The 22,301-nt window shown below is 55.4% G+C and overlaps 9 protein-coding genes across 9 annotated transcripts; 5 read left to right on the top strand and 4 right to left on the bottom strand.

The window, feature by feature from the left end:
- Positions 1-483: 483 nt before the first annotated feature.
- On the top strand, positions 484-2,855 carry CTAM01_05855 (uncharacterized protein; the record flags this gene model as incomplete). Its single annotated transcript, XM_060521885.1, has 4 exons — positions 484-517; positions 598-735; positions 890-2,326; positions 2,395-2,855. 4 exons carry the CDS (start codon positions 484-486, stop codon positions 2,853-2,855), a joined length of 2,070 nt encoding a protein of 689 aa, XP_060383554.1.
- A 709-nt stretch (positions 2,856-3,564) lies between these two features.
- Positions 3,565-4,144, top strand: CTAM01_05854 (uncharacterized protein; the record flags this gene model as incomplete). The annotated part of the gene is made up of 2 exons (XM_060521884.1): positions 3,565-3,787; positions 3,867-4,144. 2 exons carry the CDS (start codon positions 3,565-3,567, stop codon positions 4,142-4,144), a joined length of 501 nt encoding a protein of 166 aa, XP_060383553.1.
- A 121-nt stretch (positions 4,145-4,265) lies between these two features.
- CTAM01_05853 (uncharacterized protein) lies at positions 4,266-4,403 on the bottom strand (the record flags this gene model as incomplete). The annotated part of the gene is made up of 1 exon (XM_060521883.1): positions 4,266-4,403. One exon carries the CDS (start codon positions 4,401-4,403, stop codon positions 4,266-4,268), a length of 138 nt encoding a protein of 45 aa, XP_060383552.1.
- A 1,713-nt stretch (positions 4,404-6,116) lies between these two features.
- On the top strand, positions 6,117-6,569 carry CTAM01_05852 (uncharacterized protein; the record flags this gene model as incomplete). Its single annotated transcript, XM_060521882.1, has 1 exon — positions 6,117-6,569. The coding sequence occupies one exon, from the start codon at positions 6,117-6,119 to the stop codon at positions 6,567-6,569; it is 453 nt and encodes a 150-aa protein (XP_060383551.1).
- A 1,286-nt stretch (positions 6,570-7,855) lies between these two features.
- On the top strand, positions 7,856-11,423 carry CTAM01_05851 (uncharacterized protein; the record flags this gene model as incomplete). The annotated part of the gene is made up of 3 exons (XM_060521881.1): positions 7,856-7,862; positions 7,954-8,032; positions 8,156-11,423. 3 exons carry the CDS (start codon positions 7,856-7,858, stop codon positions 11,421-11,423), a joined length of 3,354 nt encoding a protein of 1,117 aa, XP_060383550.1.
- Positions 11,424-11,862: 439 nt separating this feature from the next.
- Positions 11,863-12,386, bottom strand: CTAM01_05850 (dolichol phosphate-mannose biosynthesis regulatory protein; the record flags this gene model as incomplete). The annotated part of the gene is made up of 3 exons (XM_060521880.1): positions 11,863-12,048; positions 12,139-12,219; positions 12,384-12,386. 3 exons carry the CDS (start codon positions 12,384-12,386, stop codon positions 11,863-11,865), a joined length of 270 nt encoding a protein of 89 aa, XP_060383549.1.
- Positions 12,387-13,004: 618 nt separating this feature from the next.
- On the top strand, positions 13,005-15,728 carry CTAM01_05849 (MIF4G domain-containing protein; the record flags this gene model as incomplete). The annotated part of the gene is made up of 1 exon (XM_060521879.1): positions 13,005-15,728. The coding sequence occupies one exon, from the start codon at positions 13,005-13,007 to the stop codon at positions 15,726-15,728; it is 2,724 nt and encodes a 907-aa protein (XP_060383548.1).
- Positions 15,729-16,230: 502 nt separating this feature from the next.
- CTAM01_05848 (uncharacterized protein) lies at positions 16,231-18,480 on the bottom strand (the record flags this gene model as incomplete). The annotated part of the gene is made up of 12 exons (XM_060521878.1): positions 16,231-16,361; positions 16,417-16,519; positions 16,635-16,796; positions 16,845-16,991; positions 17,042-17,155; positions 17,214-17,351; positions 17,411-17,449; positions 17,502-17,582; positions 17,844-18,011; positions 18,071-18,160; positions 18,253-18,360; positions 18,433-18,480. The coding sequence occupies 12 exons, from the start codon at positions 18,478-18,480 to the stop codon at positions 16,231-16,233; spliced, it is 1,329 nt and encodes a 442-aa protein (XP_060383547.1).
- Positions 18,481-19,164: 684 nt separating this feature from the next.
- Positions 19,165-22,056, bottom strand: CTAM01_05847 (heterokaryon incompatibility protein; the record flags this gene model as incomplete). Its single annotated transcript, XM_060521877.1, has 1 exon — positions 19,165-22,056. The coding sequence occupies one exon, from the start codon at positions 22,054-22,056 to the stop codon at positions 19,165-19,167; it is 2,892 nt and encodes a 963-aa protein (XP_060383546.1).
- Positions 22,057-22,301: the final 245 nt, after the last annotated feature.

Below are 22,301 nucleotides of genomic sequence, written 5' to 3'. Positions count from 1 at the left end.
AGCGCCTTAATCGCGCACAATTCTGGCTAGGCTCTGATTTGTCGGTGAGGCCTCGATTCGCCCCGAATTCTGCTCAGAACTATCGGATTGTTGCTTGTTGGCGAGATATCAGGGGTTGAGGTATTGAAAGACTGGAAAGTCGAGGTGGTTGATGGTGGTCAGTGCGCACGCGCCTTCCTGGGGTGATGTTGGTGATGTGTATCTGAAGCACCCCCGTGCCTACCTACCTTTTCCAGAATGTTTGCTTTTTTGTTTTCCATCTCTTTCTCTCTTGGTCCATTTCATCTCAACACCTCTGCGAGTCATCCGAATGCTTCATTCATCCCACAAGTCAAGTCATTCTCTGGTGATCCCTGAATGCTATATTCAACGAATGCTTGTAGCCAGCCGACTTACACACGCCTATCTCGACGCGGTACCACATTCTCATACCTCCAAGCCCTTCTACCACCGATCCCTTCTTGAAACAAGCAGGTCCTGAAGATGGGCATCGCGGGTTGCGTTCAAGCTGGTCCATGTTCGCGGAAGTTCGCTTTGGCAATCGTTTTTGCGTGTACTAATCATATGTTCTTAGTTTTTGGAAACTCTTCGACGAAGCCGGCGTCGAGAAATCCTTGGCACAATGGGCCACTGATCACTTGAAGAAACATGAAAGACCACTTCGCATTACTGTCGGTGCAGCCCATTGGCAGTTCAAGAATGTCTCTAACGCCCAGGAAGCTGCTATTCAACAACGTTGGTCACCCATTTCAGTCAACCCCTCATTATTGCATTGATCTGGGGTTTCAATCTTGTCTATCTATATATATCCTGCACCATTTTTCACTTACGCATTTTTTGTTCCCTTTTGGAAACCCAAGAGAACCCCGAGGCTGACAATTCCGACTAGAATCACTAGGTTCCCACCCACAAGAGAAGGCCATCCTCGAACGTCTGCTGCCGTTGATGCGGCTCGGTATCCATGTGGTATTTGTCTTCGACGGCGAACAGCGCCCAAAAATCAAGCGGGGCTCCAAACGGTACGGTCAACGAGAGTCAACCACCGCTCTCATAAAGAACACGCTGGATCACATTCTCGTACCTTGGCTCCAGGCACCAGGCGAAGCTGAAGCTGAATGCGCTTTACTCCAGCAACAAGGTCTCGTCGATGCAGTCTGGTCTGAGGACGGCGATTGCTTCATGTTCGGCTCCACTGTTGTCATTAGAGACCTGCGGGATACCAAGAACCACGAGTCCAAGGAGCATGCGCGAATCTTCGACATGAGAGAAATCCGTCGCTTGAAGGCTGGCCTTTACAATGATAAAAGTGTCGCCTGTTTCGCTATGCTCACTGGCTGCGACTACGCCCCCTCCGAACTCTTAGGCTGCGGGACACGTCTCGCTCAAGAGCTTGTCAGAGACGGCGGCCTTGTCGAGAGCTTCTGTCGTATCCAGACGCTTCCTCAAAGGAATCAATGGCGAACGCGCTTGAGGAATTCTATTGAGAAAATCACCAGCCTGACAGACCTGCACTTCAACAAGGACAAGTCCAATATCATGACTTTCCCTGATCTTGATGCCCTCAAGAATTGTCGTTCGCCCGCAGTGTCCACCTCAGACACACTCAAAAGGCTCCCTTTCCTGCAGGGCGAGTGGTATGGCACCCGCACCACGAACAGCCTGGCAACCACGATTCCTTGGATGCAGCAGTACTACTTTTCGAGAATGACCACTATTTGGTGGATCAGGCAGTTCACACCCATGGTATTGAACCAGAGGCTTCTCAAAGGCGAATTTCAAGCTCTCGACCTCGTCGCCAAGGTTGCACAAAAACGTAAGGAGCGCCCAACGAGTTCCATCGAACTGGATCCCTGTAATGTGTTCCCCGGTATCGAGAATGTCTTCATCGAATCCGAGGGAAATCTTCTAGTGAACAGATTGCGAAGCGACCGCGAATTGGCGGGCAGTCCGATCGAGAATGGGAAATTTGACATGCTGGACGCAATTCTAGGGCTTGGGATGTCCGACGAAACATACCAGGCGTGGAGGAAGAAAAAGAGGTCACCTCCGGCAGCCAAGATTCATCCGGCACATTCAGCGCGGGCACCCCTACCTCCTCAGATGAGTCTCGGCAGCCTAGTTCCTTCCATTAACAGTTTTCAGGCAAAAGGCGGTGTTCTTGACGACTTAACGGAGCCTTCTAACATCGCCTTTGGTGTTGATGGAGCTGAAGTCATTTCGCCAGACCTTCTGAAGCTTCAAAAGCAGATTCTTGCGGAATGCCAGGCCAACAAGATTCGAACTTCCTCTATAGAGCCTCGAGGCAATAGTCGCAATAGTCGCATTGGTCACGGCAAGTCTCCAACTGACAGCAGACATTCTGAAGGATTGATCTCGCCCTTTCTGGTTCACAAGCCTGCCGTACCGGCTACTGCAAGCCCATCCGGTCGTTCCAAGCTCAAGACTGCAATGCCAGCAACTCCCTCGATATCAGAAACAAACGACCTGCAAAGCTCGGAGCAAACCGGAGTCTCAAAGAGACAACGAGGGGTACGGGATACGATGGGAGTATTGCCCTTCGATACGGCAGTGCTTACAGCCTCGACAACGACGATACTCCCTGTGAGTCGGCCTCAGCCAAGAAGAGAAGGCTGGAGGAAGCCAATGTGGAGGATGTACGAACCGAGGCCCCCGGGATGAGAGCAAGATGCATGCTTCTTGAGGTTGAGATGGACTCCTCTCAGGATTCCATTCGGGCTACCAAGGCGAAAGGAGACGGGCGATGTAAGCCTGCTATCGTGGATGATGATACAGGTACCTCCGGAGCGCGGGTGCATGGTGGCGGAACAGTTGACGATCCATTCGAGGTCTTGTAACGGAGGTTTTTATCTCAAACTTTTCTTCTACGGCTCCAACCTGGTCCAACATGGGACCATGGCGAGCTCATCATCCGATCTGGAAGGGGGTAATAGGTACGGATGGAATGGAGAGAACGATATCATGTACAGTACAAATTATATGACAAGCCAAGCAGCTTACGCAGAAGAACATTATACCTGAGTTGGTGTGTTTATATTGCACTCAACTATAAAATCCGGAAGCGCATGTCGCGTTAAAGAAGTAGGGTGAGGTCAACTTTTGGGTCCCTTTCCGACGGAACTTCCGAGAAACGCATAGGTGCAGCGCACTCATATCATTACAAATCGAATCCAAAGCCCGCCAGATGGCTCTAGGCGGGAGAAAGACAACGAAACGTGGATTTGCAACAAGTCGTAGGTAGGCAATGATGTCGCGTTTTCTTTCCCGAGGTAAAGATTCCGAAGCTTTCATCGGGTGCCGTCAGGGCTTCCGGGCCGAAGACTTGTGGGGATGCCTCCCACCCCGCCCGCCGTCCCGCATCTGGGAACGGGGGACGGATATAAACGTCATCTTGCTTCCTCCCACGTGCTTTCACACGCTGTCAACAATACTCACACTTACTATCACTCTATACCGGTATAAGCAAATCCACTGAAGCGCCCAAGAGGGTTATCAGTCGCCAAAAAGTGAAGGGGAAAAACCATCAGAACTTAGGGTGACAAAACAATGGCTTCACTTGCAGCCACAGAGGGCGTGGAGCCCCACGACAGCTATTCCAGAATGGAGCCGTTCTCGGCCAGCGAGACGGCGATGGAGCGGGACCTCCGGCTCCGGATACGGGACTTTTACCGGACCAGCGATAACAAGGACCTGAACGAGCGCTGGATCGAGTTCTACACGCCCGATGCCAAAGTGAAGATTGGTCCGGCGGCGGGGGAGAAGCACGAGAGTGAGTTTTGCTACCTACGTAGTACCCAGCATTGTGTTCTGAGGTATGGGGACGGCTGACATAGTTTGTGTATTATCAGACCTCCGTCAGCTACGGGCGGACATGTGGAGCTCTGTCGCGGCGAGGAAGCACTGGATCACGAGTGCAATCGGCTCCGATACGGGGAAGGTTGTGCACGTCATGCTCAAGGGGGGAGTTCGGAGGAAGGGGTTGGATGGTGCTGAGAACGTCTTCAGCTGGGCGGGTAGCGCAGACTGGGTGAAGAAGGATGGGGTGTGGCGGATGGATGCATATCGAGTTTGGCTCGACCAGTGGGCTCCTATTGAGGGGGAACTACCTTCGGTGTCAGAGTTTTGAAGTTGTGACATATGACGGCGCTGGCTGAAGCGGAAATATCCAGAATTGAGCAGTGTGTCGAATAGCAAGGAGAAGTGTAATGTGAACCAGAGCAATCCAGCCATTGAGATGTGGCAGTCATTCATTGAGCGTCGGGCACTTGCCAATTGGCGGCGCAATGCGATTTGTCGCAGCCACCGTGTTTCGGCGATGGCATTGCTCTGCCCGTCTTCAGCAGCGAGCAGATTGGCCTCGAGTTCGTCGATGACGGCAGATTCATCCGGTGATGGCTTCGACCTCAGACCGCCCCATGCGCTTGCTTGCGCTTCGACAGCGTAGCGGGCGCGGTTGGCCCCGTGCCTTGCATTCGTCGCGCGTCGCCTCGTCCAGGCTTCGTCTCGCGTAGCTACGCCTCATCCGAATGGGTTGCTTAAGTAATTGGACCGAAGGTAGCCAGAAACTCAAGTAGGTATTGCCTCAACAGAATCGTGACAAGTCGCCGGCATCTCAATTCTTGAAACGGCGATGATCGAGGTTCGCAATCCACCCAATAAAGCTGAAGGCGAGGTTGGGGGGAATGAGGAGGGGTATCCAGGAAAGCCCCTCCATACGTCAGCTATGGTGCGTTGTTCTCGTGGTCCACGGTAGAGCTGTGAGTGGCTCGTTCACCTGACGTGGTGCCCCCCGTTCCTCCACCGAGGGGGGTCAGGTGCCTTTGTCAGTCGGACGGTCTGGCCCTGAGCCGCCGAATGTGTGGCAGTTCAATGGGGAAGCGGTGCGATAGGACGGACGGATGACCGTCAACGGGAGGATACGGGATAACGACGGCATACCGTAGAAGGAAGCCAGGAAGCAGGACCGCAATCCTGAAGTGTTTGGCGGCAAATGAAGTCGACACCGTTAATTTAGTCTGGAATCCGTCCATAATTCCACCCCAGGAGGAAGCTTGGTCCAGTTAGCATCGGTTGAGCCTGCGCCGCTTGTCATCAGGCCAAAGCGGGATGATGGCATCAGTCACCAGCCCCAGATCGTCACCTTCATCTGTCTGTCTGTTGTTCGTCTTGCCGTCGTCCGTCTTGAAAGTTGCTGGCACAGGGGCAAACGCACGCACAGCCCAGGTGTCAGCAGCTGGTCCCCGCTCCAAGGATGGCTTGTTGGGGGTTTGTGATGGGATCTGTGACGGTAATAGTAGGTATTTGGCTTGCCAGGCTTGGACATTGTAGCTTTAAGCTGGACCTCGCGCCGTTGCCGCCTGCATTTCCGGCCTCGGCAAGAGAGTCTGTATGCGTATGCAGAGCTGAGCTTAGGTAGGCGTTTGAGTGGCTTTGTGAGTGTGTGTACCAAAGTGTATGAGAGAGAGAGAGTGTGTGTGGCAGACACTTCGGAGATTCGGTAGAAAGCAATGGAAGAAAATGTGTCAATCTAGTGGTGGACGGATGAGAGGTGGTCTCAGACAATATTGAATTCGTAGTTGAATCAGTGTTCCGTTCGTCTGGCGTGACGATAGTTTGATTTGGTCGCTTCCGTCAGGAATTCTGAGGGTAGATGAACTGATAACGCTACTGCGCGCGTAGGTATTCTTTGCCTGCAATCAACTAGTTAGTGAAAGAGAGGATAGACCGGGAGGCGCAAATAAAGGAGGTAATTCATATGTTGGAGCTTAGCCAGGCTGGGCTGGGCTGGACTGGACTCAACTCCGGTTGCTAAGGTCCAATGTGAAATTGAGAGGAGTGAGCGAGAGCGAGGGCGTGTAAAGGGATCGGAAGTGCCTCTTTCTCTTTGGAGTCTTGAAGGTGTTAGCCCTGCTATCCGCGCCCGCTGCAGCCCAGCTTGAGGGGAGGTGTCTTCCATTGTCTTTACGTACCTGCCATGCTGTTGTAACTGAAAGGTACCTGTTCGTAGAACGTCGGGACCATGTATCTTCCGTCAGCTGGTACGGTCATGTTCGAGTTCTCCGACAAGCAAGAGCTGCGGCGGAGGTACGGAAAGGGACATGACCAGGTACAGAGCACCGGGGCCCCCCAGACAGGCAGTCTCAAGAACCAACCAACCCCCCTTGTCCGCTGCGAGCTGGTTCAAGATTGGTGCGCTGTACCTATCTGCAGACTGCACCAGTATCCGCGGTGCGCGTCCTGCCCGTGATGCGCATCGCAGGTACCTGCCGGGCGAGGTTCAAGCCGAGAGCTACCTCCAGCCTGGAACCTACCAAGCTCGTAGATGCAGTTGCAGAACAGTGCCAATCCAATCGCAGAATCCCACCATCTGTCTCTCTGCTTTCCCCTCCCCCTCTGAAGTGCATCCTAGCAGGTTGTCTGCACTTGACACCCCTGTCATCCTAGTTCAGGTTCCTCCAACAGACTCAATCAGAAGGGGGGCATGGAGGGGTGGCTTGGAGGGGAGACTGGATTGGGGGGCACACCGCGCCGTACTCCGTACTCGGGGGTGATGGAGGCGCGCAATGGAACCTGAACAACTGGGGGGGACGGGAGAGAGCGAAAGCACTCGAATGCCCCGCTTCCATCCCGCGGGTGGCCAGCAACTGAAGGTACCTTGCCCGAGTTGCCTCAGATATGGCTTTCATTGCTAGGTAGCAAGCAGGATTCTGTTGTGCCTGGGAACGTCGTTATGACTGAGAATGAGGTGTTGCTAAGTAGGTATGAGAGTTGGCAGGCCTCTCGCATACCAAACGAAAGCAACCTGGAACCGTCAGAGAGGCCGCCCTGTTACGTGCCCAGGTGGTGCAATGTGCCCCGAGTCTTGTTTGGATAGTGCGCCCGGCTACCGGTACCTACCTTACCTTTACCTAAGGTAAGAAATGGAAGGAAGAGGAAGGTCTCCCCTCCGTATCTTATCTTACCTTTAGATGCCGCTGCCGCCGTGGAGGGGGTGGAGGCGGGACAGACCACCCACCCCCGCCATCAGCCACGGATAGAGCAGCAGGTCCAAGTCAGGCCGGGGGGTACCCAAAGGCACGTAGTGTACTCCGTACCCATGGTAGGTACACAGTAGTACCACCGCACCTCTCACCTCAACTAGAACTGGAACTGGACCGACCGGACCTGGGACCTGCCTACCTGACCTCACCTCACTGTCACTCACTCTTCCCCGTGCTCTCTCCTTCGACTCATCAACACCAACAACTCAAACAACGATCCACGATAGCAGCATTCCCGTGAACACAACAGTCACTTCACGTCCGTCACGACCTGTCACGTCTTTCCTCTTCTGTCTTCTTCTATAGATTTTCCTTTGGCCATCCTAGTAATCTCTCTCTTGCTCTCCACTTTGGCAGTGCCTGCAAGTAAAGCCGCTCTTTTCCCTCTCTTTACTGCTTCTTCCCTTCGCTTTCACCTCCAACCCGACGTCCATCTTGCTTACCGATCGGTATTCGACTTGTTCCGTCTTGCTTTGCCTGCCTCTATTTGCCACGCAAAACTGTTCATATTCAAAGCCTTTACAAAAAAATAGCCTGCGGCAGCCTTCGTCATCCGAGGTCATCTGCCGCCTTTGTCGACCACTTTCGCGCGACTCTCTAATAGACCAACAACTCAACTCTCGTCCTTTGCAGCCTTCCAACAACCCTCATACGACGATATCGAGCCACGTACTGCGACACTTGCATACACGCTTCGTATCGACTTCATCGTTCCCAAATAAGAGGTACAGTTGGCTTGCGGAAACGCAGGTCCTTGGAGCAGGAGACTGCTCCAACTGCCGCGCAACACCACTTGAATGCCGAGTAAGTTCGGGTCTCTCTCCTGCGCCCCTGAGCTGTCATACGCGCCGGGACCAATGTAATTTTGCCATACTCATCATCTCATTCTCTTCAGGTTCGAAGAAGGACAGAAAGAACGCGAAAGATGGTGCAGTTAGCGCCGCGGTGACAAAACTCGCCGCGGGCAAGTTCGCGTAGGTTCCCCTCTACCCCTGCCCGTCATCTTAGAACCCCGCGATAGTCGGCGTTGAGTCACTGCCGCAACCCTTGTGGCCCTTCTACCTTTGTCGCGACCACGATGGCTAACAACCTCAAAGAAACGGCAGCCCTTCCAAGAGCCCTCCGTCCGATGCATCGTCGCCTCCCGTCCGTTCTCCCGACATTAGACCCATAACTCAAGACCCGTCCCCATACGATGGGCACCCCACCGTCTCGCCCTCTCTGGATGCACTTTCCACCACATCCGCATCGGCTGCAAGTACAAACCACGACTGGGCAAGAGGAGGGCTCGCTGGCTCTCCAGGCAACTTGATCAGTCTCATGGGCGAGTCGCCGCCCACTCAACCTTCCTCCTACGAAGACTCTGGTCGCCTCCACCACGGATGGGCCGTCCAGCGCCAGTCCCTGACGCCCCAGACTGCTTCGCCATCTCCTCCCAACAGCATGCCAAACCATATGAAGCGGCCTCTCAGCTTCCAGATGGATGCGCAATTTCCCCTTGAAGCCTACCATCAGCCGGCTGCAGCTGCAGTATACCGTCGCAGCTCCATGCAGTCGCAAATGTCCCACGCCCGAGTAGGCTCCCAACCCCCGCTCCCTCATCAGGCCCAGCCGCATTTTTACAGTGCTCCTGACATCGACTTTGATATGGCTTCCAAGGCTGGCATGAAAGCCGGCGATAAGGGCTATTACTTTGGCTTCGATACACTCCCTGCTGCACACAACGAATTCGCTCCAGGATCAGACAATGTTGCGCTGGCGGGCTATGAGGGTGGTCTCGAAGTTTATTCAGTCAGCAAGCGCGGCCTAGATCGGGTTGCCGGCCTCAAAGGGTTGCGAGGAGGCGTATACGATGCCAAGGTCCTTCCTTGGTCAACTCCTGGAGACAAGGCCGATGATTCTCCACTCGTGGCTGTCGTCATTCACGGGCCTGTGCTACCACAAACATCGCCAGAGATCGCAATTCAAGCGGCAAACGACAACATTACCGAAGACAGAGCTGATGTGCCAGGTAGCCCTCGAGCTGATGGCAGCCAGAAGGGAGGCCCTTCCGGCCGATTCACGCCTGCCATCGAGTTCTACCAGACATCCGTCGAGCTATATTCTCTCAAGACCGGCAAACTCGTCGACGTGCTTCTACAAGCTCCCAAAGTCCCTCTGGCAACACCCGTAACGAGCCCGATCTTCAAGGCGCCGCCGCTGACGGGTGCTTTCACGATCAAAGCTGATGCTGGAAACATTGCAATCGCCTCTGGAGTGAGTGGAGAATGCTGGGTTTACCGTTCTATCCTGGATTCCAACGACGGCACAGTTCGCTTCGGTTGTGTTGGTAAACTCTGGACCAGCCTCCAACAGCCCCCTCGAGCAGAGGTTGCCGAGGATGCTGAACGCCGCCACTCACCTGTGCCTCCTCGTCCCAACCCGCAGACCCCAATCCTGTCGCTCAACGGGAAGTGGATTGCCTACTGTCCTCCAGCCGCATCTTCGCAAATCGCTCTGCGCGCTCATGTACCTGTGGTCATTCTCGGTAAAGCCCCGGGCATCTCTTCGGTGACGTCTCCTGTGCTACCCGCGGTCACTGGATCTGTTGATTCTCCCATGGCCGAGAGCATGGTCAACAAGATTATGCGTGAAACAACGCAAGAGTTGATCTCTGGAGCAAAGTGGGTTGGCCAGCAAGGACTGTCGGCCTGGAATTCGTACTGGAACAAGAATGCGAACCAGGCGCCTCCGATGCAGTCTCGATCCCCTCCTGTGACAGCGCAGCAATGGGCAGGGTCGTATCCTCCTCGACACGACGCAAACCAATTCCCGCCGACTCACGGTACACCTGGTCAAGCAGTGACTAAAGACCCCGGTCTGGTCTCTATCCTCGACATGGACAGTTTGCCAACTTCGGCCACCTTGCACCCGCTCATCACCTTTGCATCTCCACTTGGCTGCAGCTTCCTGTCCTTTTCACCGACTGGGCTATCTCTATTCACAGCAAGCGGCAAGGGCGACGTGCAGACTGTATGGGATTTGATGTGCATTCAGTACACCAAGTCGTCACCTCTTCAGGTGATCGCGGCTAACAACGCAGTCGGCCCACGAGTGCGCCAGGTCGCGCAATTCTCACGGATGACCGTTGCTCGGATCGTCGACGTGGCTTGGTCGAAACCCAACGGGGAGCGGATTGCAATGGTCACGGAAAGAGGGACCGTTCATCTCCTTGAAATGCCTTTCAGTGCCTTCACCTGGCCGCCGCCTCGCCGGCGCAAGGCCACGGAAGAAAACGGCGCCCCCGCGTCAGATGCACCTAACTCAGCTGTATCGATCGCATCCAGTGCCTTTGGCGCTGCCTACCATGCCGCCAGACCTTTGATCACTCGGCCGCGTAGGAGCAGCGTGAACGCTCAAGGCTTGGCCGGTGGCAACTTTGTCGATTCAGCCAGCGTTGGAGGCAGAGCCATTGCTGCGAGCATCAGTCATTCCCTGGGCAAAACCGGCGTCGCCATAAACCAGCTGCGCCACACGGGAGACAACCGCGTTTCTCTGCCACAAAGCTCGCTTCTGCCAGCTTCATCATGCGTCGTATGGATCACTGGTAGAAAATACCATACTCTGTATGTGGTCGGCGACGGCCTAGTGCGAACATTCCCATCCAAGACTCGTCGGCCGTCGGCGGCTGCCAACAAGCAGCGTACACCTCGAGGAGTTCGATACAAGGACTTTAAGGTGCCGGCACTCCCCGACGATGGCTTTTCGCCAGCTGTTCGGCAATTCATCGACTCGGACGAGTATCTGGACCTGTCAGACCGAGAAATGGACGTGGGCAAGACGCTGACGCTTGACCCGCGCGCCAGACCGCTCCAAGTCGATCTGAGTGCGGAAGCATCCATCCCGCAAGCCGAGATCGAGTCCAGCGCGCCATACCAGCCTTTCCATACCGACAGGCGAGTGGCTTTGTATGAGTATGCAAGTCCACCAGCGGCCTTGGCTCCATCGCTTGCTGCGCTGATGGCCGATACCACACTGGAGGATCACGCAACGCCCAAGCAAAAGAAGAGACAGCAGCAGCGTGTGCGCGCTCAAGAAACAACTCTTGAGACAAACTGTTCGCAACCTTGGGCATTTGGTCAGTCACTCAACCTGGTGAAGCTCGATACTGGGCATCTCTCGGTTTCGGAAGACGAATTCAACATTTCGGATGATCACCGCGCGCTCCCGCTTTCTTCGATGGAGAGAGTCATGCACCGTGGAGAGAACGGCGATGAGATTGTTGTCACAACCCGACGACGACGTGGGGCGAGGCACACGGAGGATGAGGATGGCTTTTTCGAGGATGATTGTGAAGTGCTTGACTTTGCAGATCAGAGAGTTTGAGAAAGGAATCACGAGGCGTTTGGAGCTAGATTAGACCAGGAGTCATTTCTGCCATGATTTTGTCTACGGATGATAGGCATCGGTCCAAAGAGACATGCGTCGGGCCGAGGCCTGGGATCATGGGGGCAGGATATGTACTTGGCCGGTCGTGCCGCTCACTCCTTTATTGGTGATTTTTTGAGGGTTCTCTCTGGCCTAGGGTAGTATCTCCTCGAGCAGCATCAGAGTAGGTAGCCTTGCTCTTGAAGTGAGCAGCGCGCTCATTCTCCAATAAATCCAGCTTAGATACCCATCATTGTGCTTTCGCAACTGTGGACCCATTCCCCCTTGGGCCCTCATGTTCTATGCCCGTATCATCGTAGACATCCAACAATAAACCTGGGCCTCCCGGGCATCGACATGCGCAACAATTGATAATAATTTCCCACTCCCGAGTCCTTTACGCCTTCTTCTTCGCGGCAGCCTTGGCCTTGGCGGCCTTCTTTCTGTTGCTGCGGATCATGACGGTGCCTAGGAAGGAACCGACAACGGCGGAACCGAGGAGGATGAGAATGACGGGGATACGGATGGCCCAAACGCGCGCAGGGAAGAAGCTCTGGAGAGGGTGGCCCTCATCGACGAAGGGCTGTGGCAAGATGTGTTAGTCAACCTTGCTGGCCCTGTTCGCAGAACAAATGGTAATGGAGGGAGAAGGTGGGTGGGCAATGCTACTTACCATGAGCAGGGTCCAGATGGAGTAGTATGTGAAGATGACAGAGGCAGCCACGAGCATGGCGAAGCCGACGAGAGTTCCGCTCTGTAGTAAATAATTGAAGCACAGATTAGCGAGCTGTTGACCATGTTCAGTTTTACCTGCCTGCCCTCCTGCCCTCCCTTGTTGCGCTCGAGGGTGGGATGGGATGCTGGCTGTTGAGTGCGGGCGGGTCCTAGCCGACTCGGTGAGAAGCAATGTCAACGTACCATTGTCGATTTTATTGAAAGAGTGAATAAAGAGTGTGAAGAAGGAATCGACGAGGTGGGCGCGCGCGAGTAGTGACCAGTGACTGTGTGAATGGAAAGGCCGATGTAAAAGAAGGGTCGTGGGGGGTTGTGGGAAGGAGGTCGAGATGAGGTAAGGCCAGTTAGGTGGTAGCTCTAGGTGCTGTATTGGATCCTCCGATCGGGAAAAATGTCGTCGCGATTTCAGGGGACGAGGGCGCGCCTGCACTGGACCTCTATGGCTGCGCTAAATGGGAGCTGCCACGGTTGACTGATTGACTTGAGGTGGACGGTGGACCTGCCAGATACCTTGGGTTCCCCCTGTGCTTTGGAAGCTCCAGCCGCATGGTCTGTGCGCTCTCTGTACCATAGTGGGTCCTCCTCGCTCCCCAGCCACACTTGGATTTTTAGGTAACTCTTGCCTGGCGATCCTGTTGCGTCAAAGGAGCAGTAACTTTTTCCAACCCAGCCAAAAGGAAAAACAAGACTTCCAGCAACCAGCGCATCTCCGATTCGGCTGCCGCCATTTCTCTGCGTCGCAAGGCTCCCAGGCTTGATTCTTAATCGTCCACAGGGCTCTGAGGACGTGAGAACAGAGGCAAGATGGCATCGGCAGACGTTGGCTCCCCGAGCTTCGAGCGCCGCGAACGCGATAGCGAAATGGAAAACGACCGCGACGGCGGCGACCGTCGACACCACCGCGATAACCGCGACAACGATCGCCCCCGCAATCGAGACCGCGATCGCACCGATAGCTACCGCCCGGCTCCCAAAGAACAACGACGCCCGACGCCGCCCATGAAGACGGAGGAGGAGAAGCAGGCCATCGCAAAGGCCGAGTACGAGAAGCTGCTGTCCATGCGGTCCGGAGGCACCTACATACCACCCGCGCGACTGAGGGCGCTGCAAGCCCAGATCACCGATAAGAGCTCCAAGGAATACCAGAGGCTGATGTGGGAGGCGCTGAAGAAGAGTATCAATGGTCTGATCAACAAGGTCAACTACTCCAACATCAAGCACATTGTTCCCGAGCTCTTTGGCGAGAACTTGATCAAGGGCCGCGGCTTGTTCTGTCGATCCATCATGAAGGCGCAGGCGGCTTCTCTACCCTTTACGCCCGTCTTCGCCGCCATGGTGGCCATTGTCAACACGAAGCTGCCTGCCGTCGGCGAGCTCCTGGTCAAGCGCCTCATCATGTCCTTCCGTAAAGGTTTCAAGCGCAGCGACAAGGCTGTCTGCGTTTCGTCCACGACATTCCTGGCGCATCTTGTCAACCACCAGGTCGCCCACGAGCGACTCGCTGGCCAGATGCTCCTTCTTCTCCTTCACAAGCCGACCGACGACAGCGTCGAGATCGCCGTCAACTTCATGCGCGAAGTTGGACAACACTTGCAGGATATGCAGCCCGCAATCGCCCTTGCGGTCTGGGATCAGCTGAGGAATGTGCTGCACGAGGCGGATATCGACAAGCGTGTGCAGTACATGATTGAGGTGCTATTCCAGGTTCGCAAGGACAACTTCAAGGACAACCCGCCCATCAAGGAGGAACTCGACTTGGTTGAGGAGGAGGATCAAATCACGCACATGGTCGACCTGGACGGTGAAATCGACGTACAGGATGGCCTCAACATCTTCAAGTACGACGCGGAGTGGGAGGAGCATGAGGAGGCGTACAAGAAGCTCAAGGCCGAGATCTTGGGCGAGGGTAGCGACTACGATGACGACGATGACGATGAAGATGAGAGTTCCGAGGAGGAGGACGACGAAGAGGAGAAGGCCATGGAGATCAAGGACCAGTCCAACACCGATTTGGTCAATCTGCGCCGTACCATTTACCTGACGGTCATGTCGTCCATCGACCCCGAAGAAGCAGTGCACAAGCTTTTGCGGGTAAACCTCCCGGCTGGCCAAGAAGCGGAGCTGCCCTCGATGATTGTCGAGATTTGCTCCCAGGAAAAGACCTTTTCAAAGTTTCACGGTCTGATTGGAGAGCGTTTCGCCAAGCTTAACAGGTTATGGACCGGTCTCTTTGAAGAATCCTTTGCCGACTACTACAGCAAGATCCACCGATACGAGACCAACAGGCTTCGCAACGTTGCGCGCTTCTTTGCGCATTTGCTCGCGACCGATGCTATTGGCTGGCACGTACTCTCCGTTATTCACCTCAATGAGGAAGAGACAACGAGTAGTTCCAGAATTTTCATCAAGATCCTCTTCCAGGACATATCTGAGGAGCTTGGTATGGCAAAACTGCAAGCTCGGATGAAGGACGAGATCCTCCAACCCAGCTTCACCGGCCTGTTCCCGCGCGACAACCCACGAAATATTCGCTTCTCCATCAACTACTTTACCAGTATTGGCATGGGTGCTCTCACAGAGGCTTCTCGCGAGTACCTCCAGAACATGCCCAAGCCAGCATTACCTGCACCACCGGCTGATGATTCCGACTCGGAGTCGGTGTCTAGCTACTCTTCGTACACGGGCTCCTCATACTCCCGCTCTCGATCAAGGTCGAGGACGCCTCGACGCGCCATTGATCGAAAGCATGCCGACTCCAGATCTCCTTCGCCCCGCGGACGGGGCCGCTCGTACAGTCGAGGTCGCAGCTCTAGCAGATCTCGATCTTACAGTCGTTCAGTCTCGCCTCCTAGAAAGGGACGCCGCGACGACTCGTACTCGGCGAGTCCTCCGAGAAGACGCGGTCGTTCTGCCAGCTACTCAAGATCCCCTTCTCCAGCCCGAAATGGTCCTAGGGATCGTAGTCTCAGTGTGACACCGCCACCTCGCCGGGCAGCCCGGAGGAACAGCTCAAGCGTCAGCAGATCTCCTTCCCCCAGGAGAGGACGTTCTATTTCGCGCTCTGTCACCCCCCCGCCTGCACGAGGCGTACCTGTCCGCGGTCGTAGTCCAGGGCAAGAAGCGCGTCGCCCAGCCAGGCGGAATAGTTCATCTGTGAGCAGCGCGCCGCGGAAACGCGCCCGCTACGACAGTCGTTCTCCTAGTCGATCGCCGAGCCGTGCGTCATCATACGATTCGCGGTCTCGCTCCCCCGTAGACCGTCGAGGGCCGAGAGACAGCCGCTCACCTGTTGCCCCGAGGGCACGGGATGGTGACAGCGCCTCCGCGGCCCCGCCGAGGGCGAGGAATGGAGGCCGAGATGCGTCGTACTCTCGCTCGCCGAGTCCCCCGCCCAAGAGGTCACTCAAGCGGGGTTCACCAGACCGTGGTCGGGATTCAAGGAGCCCCATGAGTGCGAAGCGGAGGAGGTATAGCGATTCGGTTTCAAGGTCGAGGAGCCCGCCGCCGCTGAAGAAGGGGCGGAGATGAGCGAGGTTGAGAATGACGATTAGAGCGGGTGAGAATGTGTATAATGGATTCGCAAGGGTGGATGGGATTGTCCAATGTCCAACGTTTAAAGCATGGCATGGGTCAGATTGATATTTGTATAGCTTAGTCAAGATTGGGAATGGGGATAGTGCCAATGTTCATTGGTGAATTTGCTGCCACTTTCAACCTGCGTGTTCCCTGATTCACGCAATTTGGACAGGACGACCTCTGCTGCTTTGACAGCAATCTCAGATTTACCATGCAGGTCAATCAATAACAACTTGAATCGATATTTCATGCAAAGCAAAGCATTCATTGAACTAACTAACCGCTGGGATCATTCTTGATTGATGTTCCGGAGTCGTTTCCTCCGACTTAAAAAGCAAACCTTGCCCCTCCTCCGATCTAAAAAGCAACCCTTGCCCCCAAAAAAAAACCCCATTGTCTATGTACTGAACGTGAATTGAATATGGTCCTCCTGAAGCCGGATGTCATATCCATATCATCCGTGGAGGGATGGGTGGTTATAGACTTCCTTAGTGTGGGGAACATCTTCACCAGGCACAGTGTATGGGCCTCCCATGATCTTGCTCAGTGCGCAATCCTCGTGATCACCAGCGCAGCGCTGGCTAGCTATGTATTAGGTTAGATAACATGATGGCGAGATGATGGAAGCGGATTTACTTACGCTTACGACCACACTCCTGAACACAAGTCTCGCAACACTTGTTCTTCTTGAGGCCCTTTTCGACTACGGCTGGCTGGTCGAAAACCTCAGTCGCGGCCATTTCCTAAGCAGCGCGTGACTTGACAAATTTCGACTTCCACACAGGACCTTTGGGTTTCTATATAACGTTAGTATAATACCCTTGTCAGGTTCGTATCACGATCCTCAAAGCTTCTTACCTGTTTGGAAGTAGTCTTCTGTTGTACCTTAGATCCCTGACGTCTCTTAGGTCCCTTAAGCGACGGATTGGTGACTGCAACCTTGGGAGATTTGGGAGATTTGTCGGACTGGAGAGCAAGTAGATGCTCCTCGGCCCCCTTGACCTGCACCGCGTGCTCCGCCTAGGCCATATCAATATCAAGCTCTGAGAATGAATGAACCATACTTACCACGGCCTTTTGAGCGAGTTCAATCGCTGCCTCAAGAACTCCCAGCTCCTTCTGTCGGATCTCAAGCTCCGGTCTAAGGATGAGCAAAGGGCCACCGACCTTCGTGGTGTTCTCGACTGCCTTCTCATAGACCTCTTCGTCAAAAAGCTAGTATCATATTAGACCTATGATATAAACGAGAAGGGGCTTTGACAAACCTGAGCATGCTCGCGATCCACAGCGTCCTGTTCCTGTTGGGCGACGTCGCATGCAGCCGAGACTCTTTCAATTTCTGACTGGATCTCTTTGATCCTGTCGTTAATAGGGATTACCTGGTAATAGTGTCGCGTCAGTGATATGGTAGTAATATGGTTGTGACCTTGTACTTACGTCCGTCTTCAATGCCGTAACCTTGCCCTCTTCTGCCTTTCTCTTGTCCTTGAGGTCTTGAACAGCCTGAATGGCAAGGTCGATCTCCGACGACTTAGGAGACTTGGGTGTATGATCAGCACCTCTACCTTGCTTAGACTTCGCCCACAAACTAAGTTAGTGATATAATGTTACCATATGGGCAATTTGACACTTACATGCTGCTCTGCCTCCAAGCGTGCCTTGTATTCGCGCCACTAAAGCTCTATTAGTACCATATTGTGAATATGTTGATGTGAAATGCCTTACTTGTTTTGCTTGTTCCTCGATGTCCTTCTGAGTGAAACCGCTGTCATCAGAAGTACTCGACGACGCCACAGATTTGCCGCTCTTCTAAGATAAAGTTAGAACTATGATCTGAATATAGATCAAACTGTAAACGTGCCTTCGATTCCTTGCGCGAGGCCGACGGCTGGGTAGAGTCAGCTGCGACAGGAACATTCAGTGAAGCCTGAGTGAAGAGGATTTGGTTGTTTGTGGAGTTGAAAGATTCGGTTTGGGCCAACATGTTTGAGCGCCATTGCTGAAGGAATGCTATAAAATTGTAAGAGATGTTGAAAAAATGATTGGAAAATGACTTGACTTACGAACTATCTTCACCTTGTCGCTCATGCTGCTTCGGCCGCCCCTGCCTACTTTCTTTGTGCCGTCGGGCTTGCTTCCAGTGTTAGCAGTTGGATTGATTGCTGGACGAAAGCCCTCTTCAGCCTCAAAGTGTCCAACGATGTGGTGATGGAGGGCTGCGCGAGTGAAAGATCTCTAAAAGGTCATCAGTATTAAGATAAGTAAAGCATAATGGGACAATGATCGCAACTTACGGTAGTAGGGCAGATCGTAAGACCAAAGTCGGTCTTGAATGCATAGCGGCAGAACTTTTCGCCTGCATAGACAGTGATGAAAGCTTGACCCTTTAGAGCAGAGCATAGTTAGAAATGCCGGAACAGAAACATAAACGAACTATAGTCGGAATAGCCTCTAGATGTATTTGGACGAGACTTACGTCTTGACGGGGGTTCTGTGAACCATCGTGGACTGTGTAGCCGGAAGGGATGCCATGTGCACGCGTTTGTAGCTGGTCGTGCCAACCAACCAAGACCTGTGGGTCAAGCTATAAGAAAATCCATAGATATTAGAATCATGCCCCAAGCGTAGTCAGATACAATGCCGAAAAGGTACTTACTGCGACGCCCGGCTGGGGCGGGGGCGGGGGCGGGGGATTGGTTGCCATTTCTGCTAGGCACGTTGCGGGGTCGGATTGTGCGTTCTGGTTGGTGGAAGAGAAGAAAAATCGGCCCGAGGGATGTGCAGGGGGGATTTTATACGATGCCGAAGTGGTCCGAGCGCCCGCCCTTGGCCCGTGCACTCGCTCCTTCCCGGTATCTAATCGCGTGGAAATCCTATGGCATCAATTCTAGCAAGAACAACCAATTTCTAAAACACAAGTGGAAGGAGCAAAATAATCATCCCAAGCATCCGAGGTTATAACGGTCAGCAAAAGTAGAAGATTAAACAAATCGCAATGGCGTCTTAAGGCACTGGGCCTCCTCCACTTCTTCATGTACGAATACAACTTATCTAAGCAGTGCTAAGGCACCCCGAGGCTTGGACTACCTGTGGGTGAGCAGGTAATAGTGTTGACCCCTTGGGCGGCGTTTACTCCCACCCGCCTCTGAAATCGATAGGATCGTTTCATGGTATCATCAAAATACTGTCAACCTTCTGTCAGTACGCCTATGGTCAATTCATATTTGGCACACAAGGAATGGAAGGTACAGGGCAACGATCAGTAGCAAGGTCAGAGGGAAGACTTAATATACGAATCAAACATGGCTCTAGCGGGTATTTCGTTAATTGAATGTTTTACATGAAATATTAATGCGTTGTGAGGAACCTCTCCTCGTCTCTTTTTCTCCTATCCCAGGAGTACCTCAATCCGGTCCCTCGCAACCGCATCCCACACCCTCTGTACAACATGCCCGAGGCCCCTCCGGTAACACACCCCGCCAACCCTCTCCACCCAGAGTACATTAACAAAGTCTACAATCTCATCCTCGTCCATGTTATCCCGGAACGCATCCAGGTCAAACACATGACTCCCCCCTCTCTCGCTGGCCATCGACACGGCCACGAACTCGAGCTTCTCCTCCCCGGTATGGTTCGCCCCTTGCAAGCCCAACCAGCTATCGTGCGCCGTCACTACGCCGCACCACTTGCCCGTCCTCGACCAGATATTGCCCACCGCCAACGGGACGCCGTATCCTCGTCCGGGAGCAACCAAGCCCGTGCCAGGTCCCGTATTATTCCCCGAGTTCACCGCGTTAGCCGCCTTCGCATCGAGCGGCGCCCCGTTCCTAGCCACGGCGAAGTCGACGTCCAGGTACGCCACCGTCGTGCTGAACGAAAGCAGCGTCGCGCTCAGCGCAAAGTCACCAAACGGCGACAACCCCGCCCCCGGGATGGCTCCGTCCGCTCCTCCTCCGCCAGCCATCTCCGCCACGGGCACCGGGTACCGAAACACAACCTCCGGATCCCCCGCATACCGGAACCCGCCGCCGCTCCTCGACCACCCAGCAGGCAACGGCACCGTCCTCCGATGCCTTCGATCTCGGTACGCCATCCCATCATTCGGCAACGGCGTATACGTCGCCCGGTCCGTGAGCTCATAACTCACCAACGACCGCAACCGGAACGCGTAGGGGCTCTTGAACCTTCTCTCCGCGCCCCTCTTGCCGTGATGCGCAGGCGCCTCCTGGACGTAATCCGCCGCCGCCCGCCAGAGCGTCAGGTCCGCGGGCACGCCGTCGTAGTGCCACCCGAGCCAGCTCCACGACGGCAGCGGGTTCATCCCCGTCACGGGCTGCACCATCAGCCGCCGCCGCACCATCGCCCTCGGCTGCCACAGCATCGCGACGTCCAGGAAGCTCACCGGCATGCCGAACACGAAGCCGCCCGCAAACGACCGCGACAGCACCGTCGTGATGCCCCGCAGCGCCCTCGTGGTGTCCGACATGAGCGTCACCCGCCGCGCGCTAAACTCCATCGCGATCCGCGCGTACTCGTCCATGTCGGGCCACACGGGGTGCAGGTACCCCGTCGCCGCGGGGAACGTCCTCGACGCACACGGCCCCCCGCCGCCGCCGTGCCTCCCCAGCCCTCCGCCCTTGAGAATCTTGCTGAACCTGCCGCCGCCGCCCGCTGCGCCCGGCGGCCCTTGCCACAAGTCGCAGTGGCACTCCCACGTCACCGTCTCCTCGAAAACGTACACTTTCCGCCGCGAGTACATGCCCTCCTGCACCGTCCACGCCCGACCCGCCCACCGCGATGAGAGCACCAAATCTTCGTGCTTCCTCGCTGCGGTGCCCCTCGGCGGCGGCGTCCTCCGCAACAACCCCGTCAACCCGGACTCGGCGTCGCCCGCTGCCGCCACGATGGTCATATAGGCGTTGGCGTACACGTACGCCATGTTCTTGACGTACTCCTCCCTCTCCACATCGTCGTCTTGCACGATGCAGAACCGGTCGACCCAGAGGTACTTAATCCCCAGTTTCCTTGCCAACCACATGGCATCCAGAATCGTCTGCGGGATATCCGCGTCGTCCATGCTCGCCGTCAACACTTCGAGGTTCTCCCGCAACGTCTCCACCGGACCCCGCGACGAAGGCAGCGGCGGCTCGTAGACGTAGCTGAGCGCGATATACCGATCCGTCGCCCTCGCGCGCACGAGACACCGGTTCACCGAGTCAATCAGCCATATCGGCCGCCACGTATCCGTCGGCGGGCCGGAGCAGTGGTCGCCGTGCTCGGCATTACATGTGTCGAGCCACTCGCGCACCCTGCCGACGGGGTTGAATGCCTTGCTCGCCGTCGAGGCCGACGACGCGCGGCGCGAGGGGAGCGTGGATGCTGCGGCGGCGGCGGCGGCCCCGACACCCGGCGGATGATCCCCCGCGCCGCGCGCCGCGCCCGACCGCGCCGCTGTCCAGGTGCTCATGAGCCGCTCCGTGATGCTCTGCCTTTTTGCGCCGTTGTTGGCGCTGTTGGGGGGCACGCTCTGCTGTCTCCTGGCGTGGCCGTTGACGGTGCTGCGGCCTCCTTCTCCCCCTCCGCCGTGGTACTTTTCGTCTAACGCGAAGCTCTGCCGCTTTCGTTCCCTTATACGAGGGCTGTCTCGTAGGCGAGGGCTATCCCTCAGAGGCGGGCTGTCGCGCAGACTTCTGTCACTGTCTCTGTCTCTGTCGTAGTCTCTGTCGCGATCTCTGTCCCTGTCCCGGTCCCTGTCTCGATCTCGATCCCGGTCCCTGTCCAGTGGCGGTGATGGTGGCAGTCCTCCTCCTCCCCCTCCTCCCCCTCCTCCTCGTCGCCTCGGGTCCGGACCCCGAGATCTGTCCCTGTCGCGATCCCTATCCCTATCCCTATCCCTATCCCGATCACGCTCACGTTCACGCAAGTCGCGATGCCGTTCCGCACGAATATCTCTCTCCCTGCTCCCCCTAGGCGGCGGCGGAACGTGTTGCTGTGAGCGTCGCTGCGGCGGCGGCGTAGGTGTATGGGGTCTATATCTGCCGCCGGCGGGGGTGGTGCCGTCGCGGTGATGACGCTTCTTGTCGTCGTGGTTGTGGTCGGTACCTGAGTCCTCCTCATCCGACATTGAGCTGGCCGAACTTTCGTCGTCGGATATTACCACTACGCCAGCTGGCCCATCTCCTTCTCGTCTGGTCGTCGCTCCTGGTGGTGGTGGTGGTCCTGGTGGTGGTGGTGGTGCCGCACCGCTGCTGCGGTCGGCGGACGGACTCGGGTGGTCCATTGCCTTATACTCTGGACAATCCACAAACCCCAATTCCCTTTTGTCTCCGCAAAGCGCAAAGTCCCTCTCTTTGATTTCCCGTCCGTCGTATGAGATTTGCGCGCTGCTGCTGCAGATGCAAGCTGTAAATGCAAAAATGCGCGGCCGCTAATGCGCTGCGCTGCGTTGCGCTCGCCGCCGAGCTTTGAGCGTATTATTACTGAGGCTTGGTTCCGCAGCAACGGGAATCCGGTCCTTTGGGGGTA

This window comes from Colletotrichum tamarilloi (assembly GCF_030869305.1).
Source record: "Colletotrichum tamarilloi strain Tom-12 chromosome Unknown Scaffold_15.1, whole genome shotgun sequence".
In the NCBI taxonomy this organism is placed as follows: domain Eukaryota; kingdom Fungi; phylum Ascomycota; class Sordariomycetes; order Glomerellales; family Glomerellaceae; genus Colletotrichum; species Colletotrichum tamarilloi.
The sequence above is the reverse complement of the archived record's forward strand: the minus strand, read 5'-3'. Positions and strand labels throughout refer to the sequence as shown.